The sequence below is a fragment of the Thunnus maccoyii genome, chromosome 7 (genome assembly GCF_910596095.1).
Source record: "Thunnus maccoyii chromosome 7, fThuMac1.1, whole genome shotgun sequence".
In the NCBI taxonomy this organism is placed as follows: Eukaryota; Metazoa; Chordata; class Actinopteri; order Scombriformes; family Scombridae; genus Thunnus; species Thunnus maccoyii.
The window spans coordinates 26,021,540-26,047,159 of NC_056539.1; the positions used below are offsets into that span (position 1 = coordinate 26,021,540).

The following is a 25,620-nucleotide window of genomic DNA, read 5'->3' on the forward strand; positions in this document are numbered from 1 at the left end:
TATGAAAAATGATCCCAATGGATTCATCACAGTCAGATATACAGATTTTAAATATGGTAAAAAGAGAGCACTGGTATTGGATTGGTAGATGATATCGGCAGATCCTCTGACTTGAGGCATCATAATTGGTATGGGGAGAAATAAGTAGAACTATTACATCTCTCTATAAGACCAGTTCCAAATCAGCAGTGTGTGTGTGTGTGTGTGTGTGTGTGTGTGTGTGTGTGTGTGTGTGTGTGTGTGTGTGTGTGTGTGTGTGTGTGGGTTTATGAGTGTGTTAGTATACAGTGTTTCAGTCTGTTATTTTCTCACCTCCACTTTGTGTGATGTAGCGCACCCACGGCAATGCCTGGTAACCACTCTTCTCTATGATTTTCAGGTAGCGTACCTAGGGAATACAGACAGGTTAAATATAATTATTTCACTCTCTCATACACAAACATCTACTGAACACTATATAGTCTGTGTGCTTCAGTGTATTCCCAGTAGCCCACTCACAGAAAATGTAAATGCAAAACAGAACAATTTAAGCATTTAAAGTTTTTTTATACTCCGATTTGCTGTAAAATTTGATCATCATCATTTTATGGCAATTCTCCTGTATCATAAGATTTACAGTCTGATGCAGCTCTCAGTGAGAGTGAGCTGTGCCAAAGTGTATGAGATGTGAAACAACAACTTGATAAGTTACTGTATTTATTCACACTATTATTAGTAAAGGCCATTTGCATCCCCATTGCAGTGCACTTATTTGTGAATGTGAAGCAGTGCATTGTTGACACTGCAGATAAAAAAAAACAAGGAAATAGGCTTAAAGACAGACTGTGTAATAGTTGTAAGCAAAGGGACCTACTGTACCTGAATCCCAGACACAGTGAAATATGGTATCTCAAAGTTAACTGTGATTGGTCTCTTTCCCTCGAGCTCATCACTCTCCACACTGGGTAGCCCAAAGTGTGCCCGCATCATGTACTCCTTACCACCCTACACACACACACACACAAAACACACACACACACACACACACACACAGAAAAGAGGTCACTGTTAATGCATCTAATCTGATTACATTGAGAGTGATGTTGTTCACAAAGCCTTTCAGATGAGACAATTTGTCTAGTTTAGTTTGTCTGATGAATTCTGTTCCCAGGTGTCAGACTCCAATTAATACACGGCTGTTTTGTCAGAAAACAAAACAAAGTTTATATCCATGGGAACATAAGATAACTCTCATGTCTTATCAAGGTGAATCAGTGAATCAATTAAACCATGCCAAACATACCTTGACTTTAAAAACATAGAACTGGTAAATCATTCTTCAGGCTGGCAATTGTACAACACGTCACATGAGCAGTGAGTTTGCATGTTTACTGGTTGGAATAAGTTACTAATCTGAAAAAAACAACACTTTTATTTAAAAAAAACCCTTACTTTAATAAAGTCTAAATAAAGTTTTACTTGCAACTAACAGTTGATATGGAAAACCTTATTATACCTATCCTTTGCCTACAGCAGAGCATATGATCTATTTCTTATTATTACCGATAACTAATAAATGAGAAATCTTCAAAAGATATATTTATGCTTATACAATAGTTTATGGAAAGAGTAACTACATTAAATACCTACACAGTTCTGAAAACTTCATACTTTTCCTTCTTAGGGAGTGTAATGTTTTTTTTTTAGCTTTGGGTTGTAAAAAGCTTAAGGCTGGTGGACTGTGGATGAGCTGTCTTTATCAATCCCTTATCACAACAAGTCACTGCTTCATGTTTGTTTCCTCGAACCTCCATCAAACATTACAAGTTAAATATGGCTTCCTGTGAGAATATGCAATTTTATAGCATTCAAAGGTTGACAGTGACAGAGGAAAATATGCTGCGGAGTCACACAGGAGCTGGATAACAATATATCACTAGTAAGAGCAATTCTTAATGCTCCTTGACAGGCTGGAGGTATAATGAATTACTGAGGAGATATCAGAACTTGACAGATACAGGGAACCTCGACTGAATTAATGCTCGATACGTTTTTTTTTAAAATGCATTTGAGTTGTCTTTTTGGCGGGCAGGAACAACAAAAAAATGGACAGATGAGATGTGATTGTGTCTGCTTATGTGTATGTGGGAGGTCAATCATGATGCTATAAATGGCTGCTGTCTTGAATTTGTCATTGTAAAAACACAACTTCATTTTTCTGATGCCAAAACTGGTTCAAGTATGTTGATATAAAAACCTGATAGCGGTAGAACAAGATAACAACACTGTTCTGTGACTGTATTTCGGGTTATAATCTATGATATTTTGTTGACATTCAACACTTACAGGGAAAGACTTGATGTTCCACTGCACCACGCTCTTCTCGGGCACCCACTTGGCGCTGCCCGTGCTGGTCTTGAACTTGGGTGAGTCAGCATCACTGGGCACTGGCACTAGAATGGACACATTGTTGGCAGTGGACCGGCTCTTAAACTGACTCCGAGCCTGACAGAAGACAAAGTTCAAACGTCATCGGAGACCTTTACAACAAAGAAAAGCATGCACATCAAAATTTAAATCCAGAAGGTCTTCATGATTGTGCACACCACAGCTTGTTTTTTTGTTTTTTTTGGGGTTTTTTTGTGTGTGTGTGGCTTTCTTGCATCTGACAGATTGTTTGTGGTAATCCACCTGAGATGTACAGTATGTGTCATAAATACTAAATACGTTTCAGTGGAGGGACTACTGTAGATGTAAGGACATGGTACTCTGTATGTGTGTGTTTATGTTTGCGTGTCACTCATCATTACCTTCACCTTGATCTCCACACGACTGTGAGAGAACTTCTCAATCACGCTCTCGATCCATATGAGAGGCTTCACCTGTCAGAGAAAAAGAAAGAGTGGACAAGGTCAGAGGGGCACAGGCACAGAGCTGAAGTGCATCACTACGACACACTTTACCCATGTGACACACAGCGGACATGGGGGTGAGAGAGAGAGAGAGAGAGAGAGAGAGAGAGAGGGAGAGAGACATTGTGTTTGTATATTGGAGACACTTGACCTCAGTATTACCACCACTATTATCATTCCCACTATTTCCAATTCTACTGCATTTACTACTGATAACTCTTATTGTTCTCAATGCTATCTAACTTTTAATATTATTATTACAGCTAATGCTTTAACTATTACAGCTATACTAGCATGATTATTACCACTACTACATTTACTATCAACATTAACTCAATTATTACACAACTACAAGATACTAATATGAGATTTACTCACTTGGCAGATATTTGTCTTGTTTTTTTGTGTTTTTATTAATATAAAAATAAAAAAAAAATTTGGTTATAAAAGAGTTGTAAAAAAGATCTGTATCATGGCGGGAAACTTAGCAATAAAGTTTGCTCTCAAAGATGACAATAAAGTCTGAACTGTAAACGTCATTTGAGGTTAAGTCATTATTTTAATTTAATTTTAATCAACAACAAATACACAAAAAACACAAAATGCAACCAAACTATTTCAAACATGAATTAAGAAAATACACAAAAATTATATTTACATACTGCAACTTATATTTGCATATCTGCCAGCGTATGCTTCCAGCTGATACTGATATATCTTTGATAAGTGGGTGTAGTTAAATATTTACCAATATTCCTGTCAGTCTATGATTGATGCAACTGTTAATGAATGTGTGTACACTGTGTGCATGAACATAAACGTGTTTATTGGTATGTTTTGTGCAATGAAAAGGAGGAAAAAAATATAGAGTGCCAGTCAAACTTTTGACATATGAACATTCAAGACAACTTAACGTGAGAAAAATAAGAAGTATTTTCTTGGTTAAGGTGGTATGCAGGTGGTGTGTGTGTTTGTGTGTGTGTGTGTGTGTGTTTTAGATTTGTTTTTGTGTCCTGCTCACTGTAGTGTTGAGGCGGTAGGACATGAGCTCGCTCTCGCCGTCGGGGGGGATGAAAGAGATGGTGCGGTCGTTCTCGAAGCGTGACAGACGGACACACTGATGAAACTTCACATCCTCCAGCTCCACTGTCTTACTCTTCTCTCCTGACAAACACACACGCAAACAACACACAAACGGAAATACACAAAGAAGATTGAGAGCTTTCCACTCAGCCTTGGGGAAATCAAGGTCAAGGTAATGATGACCGACAAACATTCACTCAGTCTTTCTCACCCACACACACACACACACACACACACACAGTTTCTACCAAATCCATCTGTCCTCCTCTTGTCCCCCACTGTACAATTATTTAGTTGCTACACACAAACACATACACACACAAGCACACATGCAGTGTGCCTTCAAAACCTGCTGCCATCATCTTCTCCCCCACTGAACCTCATTCAGCTGCCTTGCAAAAACATACCCACACCTGCAGTAACACACACACACACACACACACACACAACAAAATAAATAAATATTGTATAATAGGCCTAAAAAATACTTGTGACAAAAGCACACATCTGTTACTGAAATTTTTATTTAACCGTCTGTAAGAAGTGTTTTTATTACCTTGTCAAAAAAAAAAAATATCACCACCTAATTTGTTGTCAAAACTCAACTCACTAATTTATTGTTCGTTAAATCAAACCAACGACTATGCAAATAAAGGTCTTTATAATGAGCCTATTTCATGAAGTACATCTACAAGGAAGTATGTGCCAGTGGGAGATGTCACACTGTGTTTCCCACTACAGTAAATCACTGATAATGTGACTGAAAAGTACACAACCATTTATATCAGTGTGCCAGACATAGGTCAACTCAGGAGGAGATATTAATCTTCAGAAGATAATGATACAATGAATTAAAGCAGGCATTAATTAAAGCTATGGTAGGGCTGCATCTGTTTAACTAATCTGTTGATTAATTTTACAGTTAATCAAATACAGGTAATCATTTAGTCTATAAATATTTAAAGTTGCCCATTACAATTTCCCAGAGCCTTTGGTGATGTGTTCAAATCGCTGGTTTTATTCAACCTTTGGTCCAAAAACCCAAACATGTTAAATTTAATATGATGTAAATTTACATTTTTGCTTGATATATGTCAAACAATTAATTGATGATCAAATATGTTGATTCATTTTCTGTTGATGAACTCAGCACTGGTGTGTTCTGACTGAGATCTGGAGGTTGAAAGAAACCTTTTAACATGCGAAGTATCTCTAATACTTAATTGGAGTGCTACAGAGGCTGCTATAAACAAAAATCAGCAGATTGTGTCTGCTGTGTTATTTTGTTTGCGAACATAATGAAGACTTTTCCAGACAATGCCTCTCAAGGGTGGCGCAAGAGTACAGCTCTACTGCAATAGGCAGTTAAAAGTGCAACCGCTTTAATAGTGGCATCTGTAATCTGCTGGAGGAAGCCCAACGTTCTCCTCCTCTGTGGTTAATGGAGGGTGCTGAGTGGTGGAAAACTGCTGTAATGAGTGTGGGCCTGTGGGCCTTCAGCTAAATCCCCCATTCAACAATCAGCTAAAGCCTGCTCCACTTGCTTTGAATGCAGCCCTGGACCAGCACTAAGGTCTGTCTGAGAGAATGTGTGTTTGTGTGTGTGTGTATTTGTGTATGCAGCTTCCTTGTTCATTGTTCTCTCTCTTGAGTGTGTGTACGTGCATAGGTTTATGCATGCCAGTGCTTACAGATGTGGTTAACTTGCTCGATTCTCTATTGATTTCGCTTTTGCATGTGTGCATGCATGCGTGCATGTGTGCGTACGTGCGTGTTTGTGTGTACAACATTTCCTCATGTGTGATCGGGGACTGGCTGAGGTCAGGTCTAGGGAGAGCACATCGCTCCTGGACAAGAAAAGCAGGGAAGCCCTTTAGAACTGCTTCTCTCTCTTTATGTTTGTTCCTATGTCACTGTCACACACATACACACACGCATGCATGCGGTATTATCAAGAAGACAAGACGAGGAGGAAAGGTCATGTGGGACATTGCTAGGACCTGAGGGGCCAGAGGAAGAGACAGGTGTGTGTGCGTGTGTGAGTGTGTGTACATGTCAGGGGAGGATTGAAGATGCAGCAATGTCCCCTGTGGTTCACCTTTAAGGCTGCTCTCACCTGTTTCCGTGCTTTTAATACACAGCAGCAGACAGGGAGAACCTAATCTATTTTCTGTCTGCTGTTGCACAGTAAAAAAAACAAAAAAAAACAAACACAGGAAACTGTTTTATATTGACATTTGGTAAAAGTTTTACAGGAGTATAAGACAAATAAAATACATGACCAAAAGGACAATTTAATAAACAATTCGTAGCATTTGGAGGTTGGGGGCAGAGAATACATAGCCTGCATTTCATCTCATACAGGCTGAGAACCTTTTGAATATGTCTCTCTATCATCTTTGGGGGAGGGGGGGGGTATGTTTCCACAATCACAAACCACTGACCAACCTATTAAAATAAACACACAAGTCATCTGATCTGAAATAGTTACCATTAACCTAAGTCACATGGGAGCAGCTGTGGATCCTCAAAATTTCAAATAAAAAGAAAAAAAAACCCACAATGTTAGACTTGGCTGAATGATGTCTAAAAAATAGCTTTTAGTGAGCTACAGTATGTTGCTAAAAGTACCAATTTGAAATTAATCAGCAGTTATCTGAACAATCAATAAAACATGCAGTATGACATTTATCTCAGCTACCTGTGTTCTTGGCCTCTGCCAGCAGAGGGCAGTGTTAAATGATTTATGCTCTCATTTTGGCTGCATCCAGCTGTGATAAAAAGTGCAGCTCATGCAAACATGATAATCAACCAAGTGGCTGTGAAATGATATGTTAAACAGTGTAACTTCTGAGAATGAGAGTACAAAACATATTTTAATATTTGTATAAACATGCAGTGTGAGTGTGTGTTTTTGTATCTGTGTTTCTGTGTGTTTGTTTGATCATTATTTCTGATCATTATTTCTGAGGATATGTTATTTCCCAGACTGCTACACACAGCGGGGGGACTGTGGGCTGCATATACAGGATATTCACAGACCCTCACCTTTCATCTGCACGGCTGTAGCCTGGGGTGAGGATTAACTCAGAGGCAAAAAAGGCTAGACAGTGATGGAGCCTTTTCCCCTTCTGTAAGGATCAGTAGGTGGGGAGTATGAAAAGAAGAAGAAGCAAAAGAGGGGGGGGAGGAGAAGGAGGAAGAAGGGAAGGTGCAAGAAAAGGCGAGACGTAGCAGTGGGAGACACTGAGGGAAAATTGGGAAAGTAGGGGGAGAGGAAAAGGAAGAGGAAGGATGAAAGCAAAGCTAAGTGTGGGATTGCAGGAGTGAGACAGAAGGAGGAGGTAAATGTAGAAGTGTGAGGATGAGTTCAAGGTGAGTGCGAACAGGAAACTGCTCCTCCACTGACGAATTGCCTATTTGCGAAGATTTTTTGGCAATTAAGCTTTACTCAAGCAGTTTTTTGAAACATAGGTTGGAAATGTATTCTTAGGGTGAAATATTTTCATTCAGAATACAAGAAAACATCCCATGCTGACACTTTACATGCTCCCTGTGAAAAAAATGATGTCAGATTGTTAGTGCCTGCCCACCCATGGTCGTCTGTTACGCAGCCTTTGTTGCTAAGGTTGTTACTAAGGTTGTTCCATGGGTTGTTCATGTTGTCCACTGACATATTTCTGATCTGATTCAGGCTCAAACATGTATGAATGTATTTGAGATTTGAGACATTTCGAGTAATGAACAAGAAAAAGAAGCGAAATCGGACTACTACTGTTTGTTTACGTAGCCCCCAGAACCACAGGAAGTCTGCTGAGGGGCTGGCCAATCATAATAGAGTGGGGGAGGGAGGTGGGCCTTAAAGAGACAGGAGCTAAAACGGCCTGCTTCAGACAGAGGCTGAACTGAGGAGCTGCATTAAGTGCCTGTATAAGATAAATAAGGAGTGTTTTGAACTGTAAATCATGCAAAGATATTCCAGCAGAGCCACAGAATATAGACCCGGAAATGTGCATGATATGTCCCCTTTAAATTATCCACATTGACTTTTCTGATTTCTCCTCTCCCATCTTTTTTGGCTGGACCGCAACAGCAGGGCAAGCCCTATAAACGTGAATGTCCATGACTGAGTGACTGACTCTCCTCGGCCAGGTGTTGCCATGTGTCGCCACTTCCTGTATCCTTTTTTTCAAATTAAAAGTCCTCTAGCGTTTCATACACGGTCCGGCCATATACTAGGTTTTGACTGCAGTAGTCTTGCTGAGTGTGATTGAGGTCGAGCTCACTTCAAATGTGACTGTATTGCTTCCTAATAAAAGCACTTACACATATGAAAACCTGCAGGCACTGAGACTGATTCATCGTTACTTACTGCCTGTGATTTCAAACAGCACTTTGTCGTTGAGGCCCAGTCTGAGTTCAGGCATCCCTGACAGGACCACTTTGAGCTTAATGCTACCCACGATTTCACTGCGCAGGACACTGCCATTGGCACTCACCTGCAGGAGGAAGAGCAAAGCATTACATGAAACGATAAAAGTGTTAATTTATGTCTGACAAACAGCATTGTGATCATGTTTGAAAATTTATGAGTGGGCTTAATATCAGCTGTACGGTCAAGTCTTTCCCTCTAGGATATGAAAGAACTGCTTTATCTGACAAATGCTTGTTAGTATGAACTATAATTTCAATTACATAGGTAATGATCAGTTAAATAAACAAACTGACTAGCTCTCAACATGCTGTGTGTGAGAAATTAAAGTAAGGTATTGAAGTGAAAGAGGACGAAGTAGCCCTGAAAACATTAAAAAAAGTCCCTGTTCACAGAGAAGGAAGTGGCAACTGCAGCATTCTAGTAGCGGTTTAATAACTACGCCACATCAGTTTCCTTTTGACTCATAAAATTCTGCAACTGTGTGTCGTGTTGTCCTTGAAGTGTTGCTTCGAGGACAAGGACTTTGAGATGAGAGTCATTTTTCTTCTTTATAGGTTTAAAAAAGCAGCATGTTCAAATCTGGAATATAGGGAATATAATATATAGAGGAATATAAAATGTTCTGGATTTGTCATCCGGCCTAATAACATCACATTACTACACTGATCAGTGATTTTTACTTTGTGAGCAGTAAAGTAGCTGAAGACATAAGATCAGGGGGAGGCAAATGTAATAGCTATTAAGTATTAGAGGAATAACTCGAGTTATTATACTATGAGTCAATATAATTAGTGAAAAGTTCTGGACCTTAACATAATGTAATATTTACTTTCCTACCACTTTATTCAATTTTCAACAAATGCTTGGGGACATTTTACTACTAATACATTTTGCAGCCATTACAACATTATTAGTAGGTAAAGATCATGACAAAAGTTGTGTAGGAACAGTCAGAAATATATCCATTTTGGCTGAGGATATTGTACAGTTATCTAAGTTTTTGAGGGGGCATGTGCTGACTGGAGTCATATTTCTCCTTACAGCAGACAACGAAGAAATATAAATACCACAAAAAAACAAAAACAAAACAAAAAAAAATTCAAAAAGAATAGAGGATTGTTGAGAAAACAGAGCCCATTTCCTCAGCAATTCAATTCAAGGAAAGAGAACAACGGTTTGGAGGAGTCAAAACATAGCAGGGTTTTGACAGAGATGATTTTAGCCCTGACTCAACCATTTAGCCTCAAGGAAACATTTTCACCATCTATTTTAAACAGAACTATTGTAGAAAATCTGTTCGTTTCAGATGATGGATAAAACAATGGATGATGACGGATAAAGAAGGAAGGACTGATACTTTGTTTAAATTATCTGAGTATGGCTTGTTGTAGCTGTCAATCTTTGCTGTCCGGGCTTAAAGCAACATGTTGGGATCACGGAACAAATTTTTGACCTGTGATGGTTAAGTTCCTCATAAATTACCACTTAACATTAACTGTGTCACTGTACAGCTTTTATCAGGGCTGTACAAGAGGCTAATGGAGAGGATCAGTATTGGGCAATGATTTCTTAAGTGAATTAATAACACTACATATTGGTAATAAAAATAGAAGTCCTGTTCCGTTCCTGTGAGTACCAGACTAATACATCCTGGCAGTCAGTCCATCATCTTCACTCGATCAATGATGTTCAGGATAATGTTTATACAAATAAAACATGCTGCAACAATTATCTACAGTATTCTGCAACATGCAACTGTGTGCAAAATCTACTATAGTGAGGTGTATAATTCAATCTGAGCGTAAATATCTAGTAGAGCTGCAACAATTACTCGATAGACAGAAATTTCATCACCAGTTATTTTGATAACCAGTTCATCCTTTCAAGTCAGTTTTTAAGACAATATACAGTACCCAAATTCTCTTATTCCAGCTTCTAAATGTTATTTTGTTTGTGACTGCGGACATTTAAGGACCAAGAAAAATAATTAGAATATTAATCGATAATGAAAATAATCGCTAGTCGCAGCCCTAAAATCTAGATGAACCTTCATAGACATACTGCATACCTGGTAGTAAAACACCTGTGATTCTGAACAGCATGGTGACTGGACACTTGTCCAAAAAAAACCTAATTTTGACACTGGAAGTGACCTGACACGGTACAATCAGATCTGGGAACTCTTTCCGACTCTTTGATGAGTTTGATTTTACTTCCTGAAAATATTTTTTCTTAAAATCTAAGATATATGATGTTGATAAAACAAATACTGTCCTCACCAGTAGATTTACTGACTCGATGACATCCATGAAAACCTCATTCTTCCTGTACTTGATGCCCTCTGACCGCCATGACACAGCGTTGGTGACAGTGGCAGGAGGTCGAATAGCCCCGACCTCTAATTTATGACCCTGTTGGGTGATGTACCTGAAAGAGACAAAGGCAGAGAGAAACTGTAACACTGTCTAAACAGTTTCCACCTTCAGTCTATAATCAAGTAGGCTTCGATTTGATGCTTCAAGCAAGAATGTTCAGTTTTTTTTGTCAGAAAGAGACTGAATTGCTCGTTCTGGAGATAAAACCTAAAGAAAGAGATGCAGTGCTAAATTATGACTTAATCCCCTTATCTCTTCTTAAAGATTGACACCTGCAGAGAGTGTTAATGTCATTTTAGTCTCATCAACAAAACAAGATTCTCAATATGGGAAAATCTAAACCAATATGAACCCAATCTCTCTTGAGGACTGCTTTTTTTTTGTATTAATCACACCTCATGACTTAAAATAAACTCTAGCGTGAATAAATTAAAGCAACTCGATATTTGTGTTGTATGAAGATTATTCATGGATGTAATTGGAAAATGGAGATTTACATAAAGCTATTGTGACTGCAGCGACAGATAATAATGTGACTTACATAGATTTGTTTACATGATACTGAACTTTTAAGAATAGCTTTTGTAAATAAAACCCCAGAATCAAGTGTTTTAAAAAGATTCTGGGCAACCAGGAGATTCCAGTTTTAATATGTTTAGATTCTCCAAGGATCAAGTTGTGTTTCTGGACACACAAATTTAAGTCCAATATTCACTCTCCTTTTAGCTTTGTGTTGGTTTCAACGTACTCCTGAGGGAAATATCTGGCTCTTGCTAAATGCTCCACTATGTTCACCAGCTAGCTGCTAACATTGTCTGTGTAGCTTGTGGTGCTGGTCAGGAGACACACAGTAGGTTTTTAGAGCTTTTTCACCGGAAATGATGCCGATTAGAATTAAAAGACTAAAACCAAAACAATGAACTAAACGACACCAAAACACTCCATAGGGATGAGGGGGAACTGCAGAGTCAGGTGATAATTCTCTATGAGCTCCTCACAACGCACAATTCCTTGCACATTATACATAGTAATTTGATCCATGGTTAATTTAAACATACTGAGTGGCGCAGCTTTAAAAAACTAGCAATAGATAAAATAAAAATTAATTTAAGTGCCATATATGCCTCTTACGTAGGTCTAGCCTTCATTGTGGCAAAACAAAGCAATTTACTCAATTTACACATGATGGTTATCAGCAACATATTGATGTATAATATATATATCATATATTATATACAGTACTGTGCAAAAGTTTTAGGCACCAAAATTAAAGTGAGGATGCTTTCAAAAATAATGCTATGTATAGTTTTTACTAATCACTTAGCTTCAAACAAAGTTCAGTGAAGAGAAAATAACTAAATCAAATCAGTATTTGGTGTGATCACACTTTGCCTTTAAAAATGGCACCACTTCTCAGTACGCACAAGCTATTGTGCACAAGCACAATATTTCAAGGTTCTTGGCAGGTCAGTTGTTCCAAGCAACTTGGAGAACAAGTTTCTGTTCTTCTGCGGATTTAGGTGACTCAGTTGGTTCTATCTTCATGTAATCCCAGACAGACTAGATGATCAGGCCTCTGTTGGGGGGGGGCATACCATCTGTTGCAGGACTCCTTGCTCTCCTTGTCGCTGCAAATATTTCTTTATGACTCTGGCTGTATGTTTGGGGTCTATGTCATGCTGTAGAATAAATTTGGAAGTGATCAGACGCCTCTAATGGCATTTCATGATGGATAAGAATCTAAACACCTAAAGTGTTTAAAACTTTTGCACTGCACTGTATATATATATGTATGTATCTCAGATTTGTCTATCCATCCATCAACTGACTCCTCCTTTCACTGCTCAGTATTGCACGTCGTCTCTTATTGTGCAAGCTGGAGAGCCAGATTGTTTTAACAATCCTCTGACTGTGTCCAGGGAGACATAATGACTTGTCATGAGAATAAGAGGGAGCATTACTTAGATAAACAACATGTGACCAGACTTGTTTTTACCCATGCACCTGCACCCCACTTCTCACTGGCCTTGTTTCCACTGCAGAGCCGTTTTGTTATTCATGCCACCTAATTTTCCCTGGAATACGTATGACGTCTGGAGCAGTTATTCCAGTTTGGGAGTATTCATTCTTTTCACATTTGAATAATGAATACTTGTATTTGTATATGAAATAAAATAAATATATTTCAATTCCAGTTTAGTTTGGCCAGCTGATTGGCACTTAGCCGAAGGGATTGTGTAATATAAACAAAGAATCAAAAGTATTTAGAGTAAATTGATTCATTTTTATTTAACACTCAGTAAAACAGCCAAAAGTCACTCTCCTACAAATTGCTGATTTGTACACTAAGCTGGGCAGGATTTCAAGAAAAGAAATGCAGCTGTAGGTGCTTAAACATTTTGAATTGATGCTGCTGATCTGTACTTGAACCTTCTGTGAAGAAGTGGCCTATAATCACACAAGGGCAAGATACAAAGAAAGAGATTCGTCTTGAATTAAACTCACGAAATCGCTTTAACAATGATGAATGTATACTCATAATATGCACTGCTTACACAAACAATAAGACACAGAGATTTACAACGAACACCTGCAGTATCTCTGAAGCAAATTCGATTTCTCCCTCTGTGTTCATTCCCCTGACCTCTCCTCTTCCTTTATTTTCATCTCCTATTTTCAATTGTACCTCACCTTTTCTTCTGCTCCTCACGCTTGAGCATTTTCCCCCAGAGTTAATGACTTACTGACCTAAGGTTCTACATGAATCTTCTGTCCTCAAACTCCTCTTTTACCAAAAAAACAGAGGGAACAAGTGCGATGCAGGCAGTAGAGCAAACATAATCTCAATGCCTTTTTCAAATCTCACAATTGATATATTTTTTATGTGCCTGTATCTGTTTAGAAATTCCGCAGCTCCGAAATATCCGCCCGCAACAAGGTCGGTGAAGTGGTACTGCTGAAATTGTGTTTATGCAGACAAGGTGGCACGGTTATATTTCGGTGCTTATTTTTGGATTGAAATTGATACACTGGTTATTTCCTTTCAGTTGACTTACTACAGCAACAAGAATAATGAGTGTTCAATCTGCAGACTGTAATTTGAGAAACAGGCTGCAGTTAGTTATGCAAACAATGTGGGTACTAATATCAGTCCTGCTCCAGCTCTTTTCCAGATTGTGCTGTGCTTCTGGTAACCTAAATTGCAAAAAATACTTAGTTACACCAATATGCACTGTCAGCACGAGAGAAAAATACCAAGGGTCTAAGGAAATTTGGAAAATTTGTGTTAAATCTAATCTCTAATATTACCAGTACATCAGCGTCATTGATTTAACTGTTCAAAATACATGAGCCCATAATACTGACTGTTGTCAAATTATGGCATCACAACTCATTGTTGTGTTTTTGTTTCTTTACTTTAAATTGAGTAAACTGTTCAAATGTTAGCCAACAGTCATGACCCACGAGGACTGGATACCCACTCACAGCCTATTGAACAAATACACAACACAAACACTAACCGCAGCGTCTTGTTTTCAATTCAACTGTACGCTTCCTTTCAACAAAAAGTGCTAAATAAACAAGGTTTAGATTGATTGACAGATTGAGGCAAACATTTCCTCCCTAGTTTTCTGCTCCAGTTCCTCCCACCTAGAGAGGGTCTTGAATACATGTTGACACATAGCAAAGTCTAAAAGTGCTGAGAGACGAAAGACAGCGACAAGTGGGCTTGGGGTCGACGTTGGGTTGTTTTGTTGCTTTGCTGTTTATTCTGTTTTGCCCTGATTCTCCTCAGAAATGCTAATGAAAGGATCTGCGAGCGGGGCTGGCAGCAAACTGACAGATTAGCATAACAATAGCAATCATAACAAATACACGCACACACACATACACACACACACACGAAGGTTCATATGAAGACACACATGAACATGTTCACATGCATCCCTGCAGTGTCTTACATCCAAACCCCCCCCCACCCCACACACACACATACACACTCATTTATAGTCTCACCAGGTAGGTATTGTTGTAACATACAAGAAAAGCAGCGATTTTGTGGTGGTTGGGGCAGGAAGAGGTCAGAGAACTAGAGTAGCCTGCAGACAGAGAGGCACAGTGTGCGTGCATGCATGTGTGTCTGTCATAGGCCACTAGCTGACTTTTGGGGCGGTGGTTAAGGTTAGGGTCAGGTTACGGTTAGGGTAAGGGTTAGGTTTAGGCAAGTAGTGGTTATGGTTAAGGTGAGGGTAAGTCTCCAGGAAATTAATGTAATTCTATGTAATGTCCCCAAAAGTGACCTAAGACAATGTGTGTGTGTGTGTGTGTGTGTGTGTGTGTGTGTGTATGTGTGTGGAGAGATGAGAAGAGCGGGGCTTTTCTGTCTGAGAGTCTCGAGTGTGTCCAGCTGACGGTGTCATTGTGTTAGAGTGCCATTAGGAGCCTGGTAATTATGAGCCATATTCAGATACTAAACACACACGCACACACACACACACACACACATACAACTGCAACCTCAGCCAAACTGTGAAACACAAACAACACATCTTATGAAATGAAACATCAGTCACATTGTACCAGAAGACGCCTGATCACATTTAAGACACAAACAATGTACCATGCAAATTTGAACATTTCAAACATGCTGTAAAGTGCACCGTTAATTAAAAGCAAAGCTGATCATATGCACCCGTGTTACTGCGGTACTGTAGGCTGGCTGTAAAGTGAACACTGAGTCTTTCCCTGGAAACAAATGCCTCTCTGAGGAGCCAAGAGGAGGGAAAAAGCAAAACAACCCTGTGTCCACGAGAACACAAAACACTTGTGGAGCCCAAGAATAGAAGTTGCTTCAGTTCATTTCACTCTCTGAATAAAGCTCCACCATTCATTGCAGCTTTAGTCACCAGCTGCACTTAAATAAAAAACAGAATCATCATGAACTCTTATCCCCATCTCTGCTGGTCGCCTGCTGACACAGGTACCACTTAAGCTAACGTGTAAAAAGATGCACCATTACTCCAGGCTGCATTAAAATCAGACGGGGGTCCAGCAATTATGGCCTTTGAGAATTTAAAACTTCAACTTTATTCTCTCATACTTCACTGTGTTATCATAAAATACCAAAACATAATACCCAAATACATAATCGACCCAAGTTTTGTCAACATTGAAGCAGCTGTATATGGGTTATCGCATCTGAGGTTAACATTTTTTACCTTTCTATGGCACCACCATTCAGAAATCCAGAGCAACATTAACCAGTCGTATCCAAGTCAATGCCTTACACATGAACACACAGACACAGCCATCCTCAGTATAATTCTTCTGCATGGAGGACTATCATATGTTGTGTAACAGGTTTCTTACTCTTGTAGGATCTTGCTGTCCGTTGTCTGAGGGAAACCAAAGTCCATCACTTCATCCATCAGCTCGTACACTGTCACAAAGTTGTCACGAATACTCTCCTCCTCAAGCTCCTTAAAGTACTCCTTAAATACCTACACACACACACACACACACACACAGAAAGACAGGCAAAGTCTGTGATACACTGTATGTTAAAGTACGGAAGGTAAGTATTATGCAAATTAATTTGCTTTTCATGTTTTTCTATTGTGTATAAGTAGACCTTGTACATTTCTGCCACCTGCTGGCTGTATTCAAAGCAACAACAAAGATATTTTTTTTTCCCCAAAAGGTACAGCACTGACCAGATATGTAGAGAAGATGAAAATAAGAGGTGTAGTTGCACCTCATGTTGCTTGATAGAGCAGGCTGGTCATGTGATAATCCAATCACAATCCCAGATAACATCTTACTATGACCACTAAAAATACAAATTTCTGATTGGTTTGACAGGTTTCCAATAAAATCATCCTCAAAGTTTTGGTCAACAGTTTAAACTGCATGTAAGTAAGAACAATATTTATGTTTCAAGCAAGATTACCAGTAATCATTGATGGGTTTAAACTGACAATAAACAAACTTTGGAAAAATGGACGACAATGTGAACACAGCTTTGTTTTTTTTCATTTGGTAAGTGGTAAAGCACTCTGAGGTATCTTAAATTAGAAAGTAATGCAGTTGGTGGAAGAAAGCCCATTCTGCTTCAATTATTAATCTTTTTTTTTTTTTTTAATGAGGACACCTTGCCATGTATTGTAGCTAATATTACAGAGCCTGACTCTGATCATCATTAAACTACAATAGAATCAGGCTGAGTGGGTTGAAACCACATTTTGAACACAGGAAGTAAAAGTTCAACATTTAGACTAATGTGACAGAAAACAGACGCACCTGGACAATTTTATAAAGGAATGAGTACACCAGTGCAGCGTTGGCGTTCTTCTTAGTCATGGCCACCACTGAAAAAAGGACTGTTAAGAAAAATAACTGTACATCTACAAATGAGAATCACAGATCTGATTTAAAAACATACAAACTGTCTGAATCAGAGATGGACAAAATGTAGACATGTAGGGAATATTCTTTAGATACAGAGCGTTATGAGATGAATGCAATGAAATAAAAAAGTTACCAAGAATGGATCAGACTTGGAAGCAATTGAGAACATGGCCACAGGGAGGTAAAACAGCTCAGTTGTCTAATGCAGAGCACTGGGAATAACACTTACTCACAACTGCAATATCATGCTGAAATAATAATGCGTAAGGAAGTCTGACTACCCAATCTCACAGTGAAAAAAAGGGGGATATACAGTACAACAGTGCATAACACATCACAGTGAATCCGTGTTCAATTTTTCAACTGGCTGTGATACATGATGTGAGGAAACAGAGGCTTGGAAGAAGCTCAGAAGCTGTATGCTCCAGAGACTTAAAGCACACAACTTCCTATAGAGCTGGAGACAGCTAAGGCTGGAAGAAGCCAGGCAGGTATGTGTATTTTCTGTTGTACATTCCCACTTACCCATTCCTCTGAAGATAAGAAAATAAATACCCATGATTTATGGGAGGACTGTGACTATACAGTAGGAAATAGGGATGCAAATATCTTGGAACTGGTCTTAATACTCAAATTCAGTGTACTATGGCAAAAAACTCTTTGAAAAAGATGCAACCAAGCACATAATTCAGACATGAACTCTCCTTGGATACAGTAAAGGTTGCTGTGTTTGATCCACAGGAAGTGTGAGGAGCCATGGGTGACCAGTGGTGTCATCTCAGCCTCTTCCTCTGTCTTCATCAGGATGGGCATGAAGTGGTCAATCTCATTCATGTCCATGTTCCCCATGTAGTTACGGCAGATCAGGACCTGGATGCATAACATAAAAAAATATACTGCATATAAACATAGGCAGAGGACACTATTATAGAGGCACTATCCAGTCATAAAATATTTATAGCTTTTGGCTGAGATACCAACCCTGAGCACTCAAGCTTAAAGATGCTTCAGTAACCATTGGCTGAATAAAAACGCTATAACCTGCTGGATGGACATGATTCTCCAAGTTCATCTCCCAAGGAAATGTGCAAACTGTGTTTCCAACTTAGTCCTCTACTCTGTAGCTTCTATGGATCGATTAATATCTGATGATGAACAACCGCACTTTCGACATTAAACAGGATTTATAGCTGATGCAGACTGTAGAAAGGCTACAGATGATTCTCAGGATGTACACACCCTTATAAACTCAAATACCGGTTAAAACTTAAGAGACATTAATGCAAACTGAGGTGCCTGTAAGGACGAAAATATACATAACCAAACACCTTCCCTTACTTGTATCTGAACATATTTACTTAATTTCCTGCCTTTCTCAGAATGTCTTCCAACAACTCTCTAAAAGAACCTGTTTGCAATCAGTGGATGTGGGTTTATATTCTACATATACTGAAGCTAGATAATCAATTAACACATCTATGATTGCAGCCTTGACCTTCACTAAAAAATACCACATCGTACTGCATACATTCTGGTCTTTTGAGACTACTGTCACTAACTTGACATTTCTGCCTCTTCTATACAAATTGATGAATCGAGATAGACAACGTCTCTCTGATTCTGAGGGACTGAAAACATTCACTTGAACACATGGCTGAACCATTTCTGCCATCACACTCCATTGTGGTTGCATTGAAAATAAAACACAAGGCACAAAAAGGAAAAAAGACACAACCAAACAACAATAACAACTTCCAACATGACCCAGAAACTCAAGTTACACTCCCAGTAGCACTTGGTATTTCATGTCAAAGATTTGAAGTGATGGCAAAATAACATTTACCAAAAATTGCCAGAAACATACATGTTCGTATGGTAGCACTACAATATCTTCATCTATTTTTAAATCATTTTCAAAATACTTAAGGTCCCATCAGTATCTGATCAGCATCAGGGTATGTGACTAAGACAGGAACAGCATCAGGTGGTGTCTTGACATTTGAGCACTAAGTCCCATCTGTCACTGCTACAACATTTCTAATTAACGTCTGACAAGATTCGCTTCATTTAGGCCTGAGAAACCACCACACCTACTAATTTTAATGGAAACACACACGCGCACATGCACAGGCACACACACACACACATACCAAGATGAGTCAGCAGTCTTGCTATAGTCCGGACACACAGAGTGAAGAAAGAGATCAAAGCTCCTACGCTTGAGGAATCTACATCACACACACATACACACACACACAGCTTCCCCCCTTCTTTAATAGAGGAGTCTGTGTTGCACAGGGGTCACACGGGGTCAGAAACAACAAAGACAAGAGGAAATAAGAAATAAAAAAAAGGAAATTCCAGGAAAATAAAGTAATCTGGGCAAGAATAAAGGATATGAACAGGCCACTGCGCAGCTTCTGTGAGAAGAGCAGGAAACCACAGAGTAAAGAGTTCAGAGGTCACCAGAGACAGAGAATGAGGTGCAGACACATCTTTGTATCAAAAAAAAGCTGCAATACTGAAGCTCCCTTGAAAATAATCCAGAAATTCCCTTACTACTTCTGGGAGAACTTTTTTTTTTATAGAAAAACATAACAGCAAAAATATTCTCTGAATCAGTCTTATCTGCATGTTAGCGACTATGGTTTTGACCGTCAACTTATCTGTCTTCAGGATCGGCAGATAGGCCTTTTACACGGAAGTTTGAAATGTCACAGTAGGAAAAACATAGATATAAATAATAAAGTTAATGATGGCTGAAGTCGATTAAGGTGCTTCAGTTTGAGAATCCTGGTGTTGTGTGTGCTAACTCGCTGTCACACTGTCACGGCTTACTGGGACACTTGAATGGAGCCATCATTCATGTTATTAATCACAATAATATTAATACATTTTATTTATAGAGCACTTTTAATGATACCAAAACATGCTTTACATAAATAAAAACACACTTAAGGCACAAACACCAGTTTGTTTCTCCAACTATGACAAGTCAAAATGTCTGGTGTGAAAAACGCCTATTTACTTGCACAATGCTTATCAATGCATTATACACACATGGTTATTATTGATGGAATTGAAACTATAGTGTATCTCATCTACAAATACAGAGTTAATATTGGTTTAAAATTCACAATTTCTAAAATAAAAATGGTCCAAAATAACAAAAAGCACATCTATGATCCATCTTGTACTTAATGAGGACCTAACAAGCATTATAAAGGGTCAAAAAGCAATTCAATGACACCATACTTAATATAGTGCCACCAACATAGCAGTTATCCACCTATGAATAACAGTGCCTTGATGTTGCTAGCAGTGCTCAGCCTTACACACACACTTGATTTTTTTTAAATCTCCTCCAGATGTGTTTTAAGTTATATAAAAGTACTCTGCTTGGAATAATAATTAGTGTCTTTTTCTACAAAAAAAGTGAAATTGCCTGGATAAAAATCTTAAAATTACATCTATTCCTACTCTTCCCTCATTGAAAAACCCAGAATCTATGAATATGCAAATATTTTTCATTTAAAAAGTTTAACTAGACACAAGACCTCTCCTACTTCACTGAAAAGTCCACTCTTTAATGCATGTGTGCTGCTGGAAGCTTCAAGTTTCCACATCACACTTGTATAACTTGCAAGACCACAACTAGACCACAACTGGTTTCCAAATTAGCTGCGATGTCACAAAATCATGTTTGCAGGTTCACACCTTGAACTCAAATATAAGGTGAGCACAGAGAAAGTTTCCACCTTCAGTAGATGAGTCTGAAAACAGCCTTCTTGTGTCAAACTCTGCATCTACTATATAATTCTGCAAAGTGAAACTCAAACATCCAAATGAAGGAACAATATTTATGTATTTTTAGTGGAGAAAGACTTTACTGTTGGCTGGATTTCTTTGTAAGGAAGATGGTTAATTTCTGCATAAGACAATAAATACTGTAAGTGAGTCATCAAGTAACATTGTCTCAGTAATTCCCTGAGATTAAATCAAACACGTTGTAATGACAAGCCATTACAAGGTTCTTATTGACTGCTCTATTCCCCATTCTGCTGTCTCTAATTCCCCGCTGTCAGGATATAACTTTCTCTTGCCAAACAGCCACTTGTTTTTCAGAGCCATTTCAGTCTGCCAACCCCTACAGCTCATAACTGGATGTGAGGATAACAACACAGTAAGATATTAGGGGAGTAGCTGGCTTTCTGCTTCATCCTTTTACAATACATATTATATGAAGCTGCAGGCTGTGACAATTATGGCCAAGCTGAAATCACAGACATGATTTGGAATAGCTTATTTTTCTCCTTTAAGATATTCAAGAGTCAACACATCATTGTCATGTCATGTTGGATCGGAGTAAAACTCATATTAAAAAGGAAAACATCAGATAGCGTAGTATATTCAGCAGAGGCAGAGCACATCAAACAGATCACCTCACCTCATGCAAACAGTTAGCATATTTCATGCCCCAAAGCAGAGCGCAGCTACTTAATAATCCAGGTCTCATTAAATTCTACTGTGAATGTGTTATTTCCAAGTTAAGACGCCATATTGCCTGTTAAAACATATTCTGGTAAGTCATGCATTTACCAATACTTAACACAAATATGATTGTATCACACTAATCTCTCTGTTATCATTCTTCAAATGTGGTCAAACATGAAAGTTATATAACAAGTGGCTCAAAATACTTCACATTTAAAGCTTTAAAACACATCATGTAAAAGCAGAACAAATATTTAAAAGGAAGTTTTAGCAGCAAAGGGAATAAAAACAAATAAACTGACAAATAACAGAGACATAAACCTATTTAATAAAGGCACAATGAAGAATAATATAAAACAGAAATGAATAAAAACACAAGTAGTGAGTATTTAAAGTGGTATTTTCTTTTCAGTAAACCTATACCACCACTCTTCACAACAACCACATTGACAAAATCATTTCTCTTAAAACCACTGTGACCTTAAAAATCATCAAGGGAAAACCATTCTGGGGATTTAGGGGAAGTTTGTTACTGGGACACACAAAGCAATCAGTGACTGTTTACAATGTGTGAAATCAATTGGAACCACTCGCTGCTGACCTCTAAAGGCAAATGGAAACTGGAGAACCCTCACTGGAGTCTATAACATGGAGGTAAACAGCAGCACAAAAACAGTTTATATCCCCCATCGATGGTAATCACAGCAGAAAATCTTATAGCATGAGACCAATATCACAGAATAAGATTGTATTTTAGACTGACGGGGCTGCGAGGAGTTAACAGTAGCTTACTTGTAGGTGAAATAATGGTACATTGAAGAATGCAAAAAGACGCCACTCAGATAGTCCATCAATTGAAACCATTTAACATTGTGTAGGCTCACAGTGCTTCTTGTTCTCGACAACTAGAGGTTCACTGTAGCTCAAGATTCTTCATTCAACAAGACTAAGACTCCAAAGCCATGCGACTGGCTCTGTGAGGCTGTACTTTGAACTAAATGGTAGCATAAGCATCCTAACATACGCAGAATAACATTACTAACATGCTGATGTTTAACATGTATAATCTTTACGATGTTCATTATCTTAGCTTAATGTGTTGGTAGGGCTGCAAGTAAAGATTATTTTCAGCCTGTTGTGAGAAAATGGTGAAACCCATCCCGAACAGTCCACATCCCATAGATATTCATTTTACTATCACAGATGATTAAAGAAAACAGAAAATATTCACATTTAAGAAGCTGGAACCAGAGAAATTTAGCACTTTTTCTTAAAAAAAAAAAAAAACAACAACAACTCAATCAATTATTTCAATCAATTAGCAAAATAGTTGGTAATTACTTTTCTGTGGAATGACTCATTGATTAATCAACTATTAATTATTTTCTCGATTAATTGTTTGGTCTATAAAACACCAGAGAGCAGTTCAAAGCCTAAAGAGACTCAATTTTCCATAAAATAAGAGAAGGTAAGAAAGCAAATTCTCACATTTGAGAACAGAAAACCATCAATTGTTTAGCATTTCTGCTTGAATAGTAACTCAAACAATTACCAAAATAGTTGCTGTTTAATTTCCTGTCAATAAGTAATTGATTAATCGTTGCAGCTCTATATGTTAGCATGCTAACATTAGAAAAAAATACAAATTGGTTGTTGGTTTTGCAGGTATTTGGCCATAAACCAAAGTAGGGCTGCAACTAACAATTATTTTCATTATTGATTAATCTGTCGATTATTTTCTCGATTAAGTTATTGGTCATTTGGTCCATAAAATGTCAGAAAATGGTGGAAAATGTCGATCACTTTTGCCCAAAGCCCAAAATGACGTCCTCAAATGTCAAACAAATCCTTTTATTATCCTGACCAACAGTGAACAATTTGGTTTACTGTCAGAGTACCAAACACACCAGAAAATGTTCAAATTGGAGAAGCTGGAATCAGAGAATTTGGAAATTTTCCTCTTAAAAAAATGACTTAAAACAATTAATTTATTATCAAAATACTTGGTGATTAATTTAATAGTTGGCAACTAATCGATTAATCGTTGCAGTTCTAAAGTAGATGTTGAGATATTTCACTGAATAAGTAAAAACAGCTGATGGTGTTAGATAAAAAAGTCAAGAGATCACTCAACTTGTCACAGCATATCCTCAAGGTGACGATAAACATCTGAACCAAATTTCATGGCAATTTATCCAATAGTTGTTGAGACATCTTACTAAAACCCAAAAAATGCCAATCTCATGGTGGTGCTACATGAAAGGCCAAGTTATTAGAATACATCCACATGGAACAATAAATGTACAATATTTCATAGCAATCATGCAACAGCTGTTGATATTTCAGCCTGGACTGTCCATACCTTGAGCCACACCGCTAGCATAGATAAAAATGTTAAACTTATGATCACATTTTTGCGCTTCAGGCTGATGAAATGTGCTGCTACTCATTGACAGCCCAAAACTTTGACTTGCTAACATGTTCACTTATTAAAAAATGCAGTTGGGAAGCACTGGGAACAAATGATGCCATGCTGATTTCAAGAGCTTGACATTTCAGTCGACATAGCAAGTCCCAGCAGCCAGCTGTGTGCGGTCTTGTTGCCCAAGAGTTACAACAGTGAGGGAGGGGTCTGAGGTCTGAGAGTGGAAAGATAAAGGCAGAGGTGTGAAACCTTCTGTGGTAGCTGCTACAAATGTGTATACTGTCTATCTATGACGAGTTGTTGTCAATGAGATTTCCGATATGATTATTCTTACCGTCTTCTGCATTTAGGGGATTTTTAAACAGTACAACAATTGATTTCTGCTGCTGTAATGGAAGACAGGGGACTTCGCCTGGTCTGGAGAGAACGAGGGAGAGGACTGAAGGTGAAGAGCTACTGACTCGCCCCAGGGCAGGGATAGATAGATAGGGAGAGAGAGAGAAAGAGAGAACCTTTAATCTGCACAATCAGACACCCAGGTTATGAGGGACTGATCCCTTTCCCTGATGGGTATTGTCAAGCATATACCGATTCTTCAGCAATTCCCTTTCTTGCCCTCAAATAAATTAACCATGTGAGGTTTTGATGTAGAAACCTAAATTCAGTGTCTTCTTTCATCCATCCCATTCTACAGCATACATACCTAAAAAATATTCAAATGCTTTCAGAGATGAGAGAAGAAATGTGTTAAGATGTGTAAAGAAATTAACCAAAATAGCAAGTGTCGCCTTGCCTATGTGCCTCATGACTTTCAAAAAGTATTACATCTGGGAGAGTGAAAACACTTTCAGATACTGTAAAGGCTGCAACTATTGATTATTTTTCTTGATTAATTGATTGTTCTATAAAATATCAGAGAATTCTTACTTCCCACAGCCCAAGGTGTTGTCCTCAATTGCCTTTTGTGACATTTCCTGATAAAATAAAGTAATGCTAGGCAATTTTAATTTTACTATATTGATATTAGGGCTGCAACTAATGTTTATTTTCATTATAGATTTATCAATTAGTTGTTTGATCCATAAAATGTCAGCAAATGGTGGAAAATCACTGTTTCCCAGAGGCCAAGGTCTTCAAATGTCTTGTTTTGTCCACAACACAAATATACTTTACTGTCACAGAAGACTAAAGAAACTGTTTACCTTTTTTCCCTTTTTTTTCTTTCCTCTTCCTCTTTTCTTCTTCGATGATCAAAATAGTTGGCAATTAATTTAATAGTTGGCAACCGATCAATCAATTAATCGTTGCAGCTCTAACTGATATATTATTTAATGTTAATATCATATTACAAAGAGTAAAGTTTTAACATGAAATAGGACACATGACGAACAATAAAGGCTGCATGGCTGCACAAGAACAAGTCCTCTGTGTATACTGAATATTAGTAAAACGAGTTTGACAAGTTGAGCTTCGCTTCCTGACTGCTCTCAGGCTCACATGCGGGTTTCA

General features: G+C 38.2%; 1 protein-coding gene across 1 annotated transcript in view; it reads right to left on the reverse strand.

The window, feature by feature from the left end:
* ap1m3 (adaptor related protein complex 1 subunit mu 3) overlaps nucleotides 1-25,620 on the reverse strand; it is a 30,876-nt gene that overhangs the window by 4,843 nt on the left and 413 nt on the right. Inside the window, exons 2-11 of the mRNA XM_042417257.1 lie at nucleotides 17,906-18,062; nucleotides 17,085-17,152; nucleotides 16,155-16,285; nucleotides 10,689-10,836; nucleotides 8,347-8,473; nucleotides 3,913-4,055; nucleotides 2,790-2,861; nucleotides 2,326-2,484; nucleotides 859-984; nucleotides 313-388 (exon numbers count right to left, since the gene is read on the reverse strand). Coding sequence (XP_042273191.1) covers nucleotides 313-388; nucleotides 859-984; nucleotides 2,326-2,484; nucleotides 2,790-2,861; nucleotides 3,913-4,055; nucleotides 8,347-8,473; nucleotides 10,689-10,836; nucleotides 16,155-16,285; nucleotides 17,085-17,152; nucleotides 17,906-18,062 — 1,207 coding nt within the window. The remainder of the gene's footprint in view (nucleotides 1-312; nucleotides 389-858; nucleotides 985-2,325; nucleotides 2,485-2,789; nucleotides 2,862-3,912; nucleotides 4,056-8,346; nucleotides 8,474-10,688; nucleotides 10,837-16,154; nucleotides 16,286-17,084; nucleotides 17,153-17,905; nucleotides 18,063-25,620) is intronic.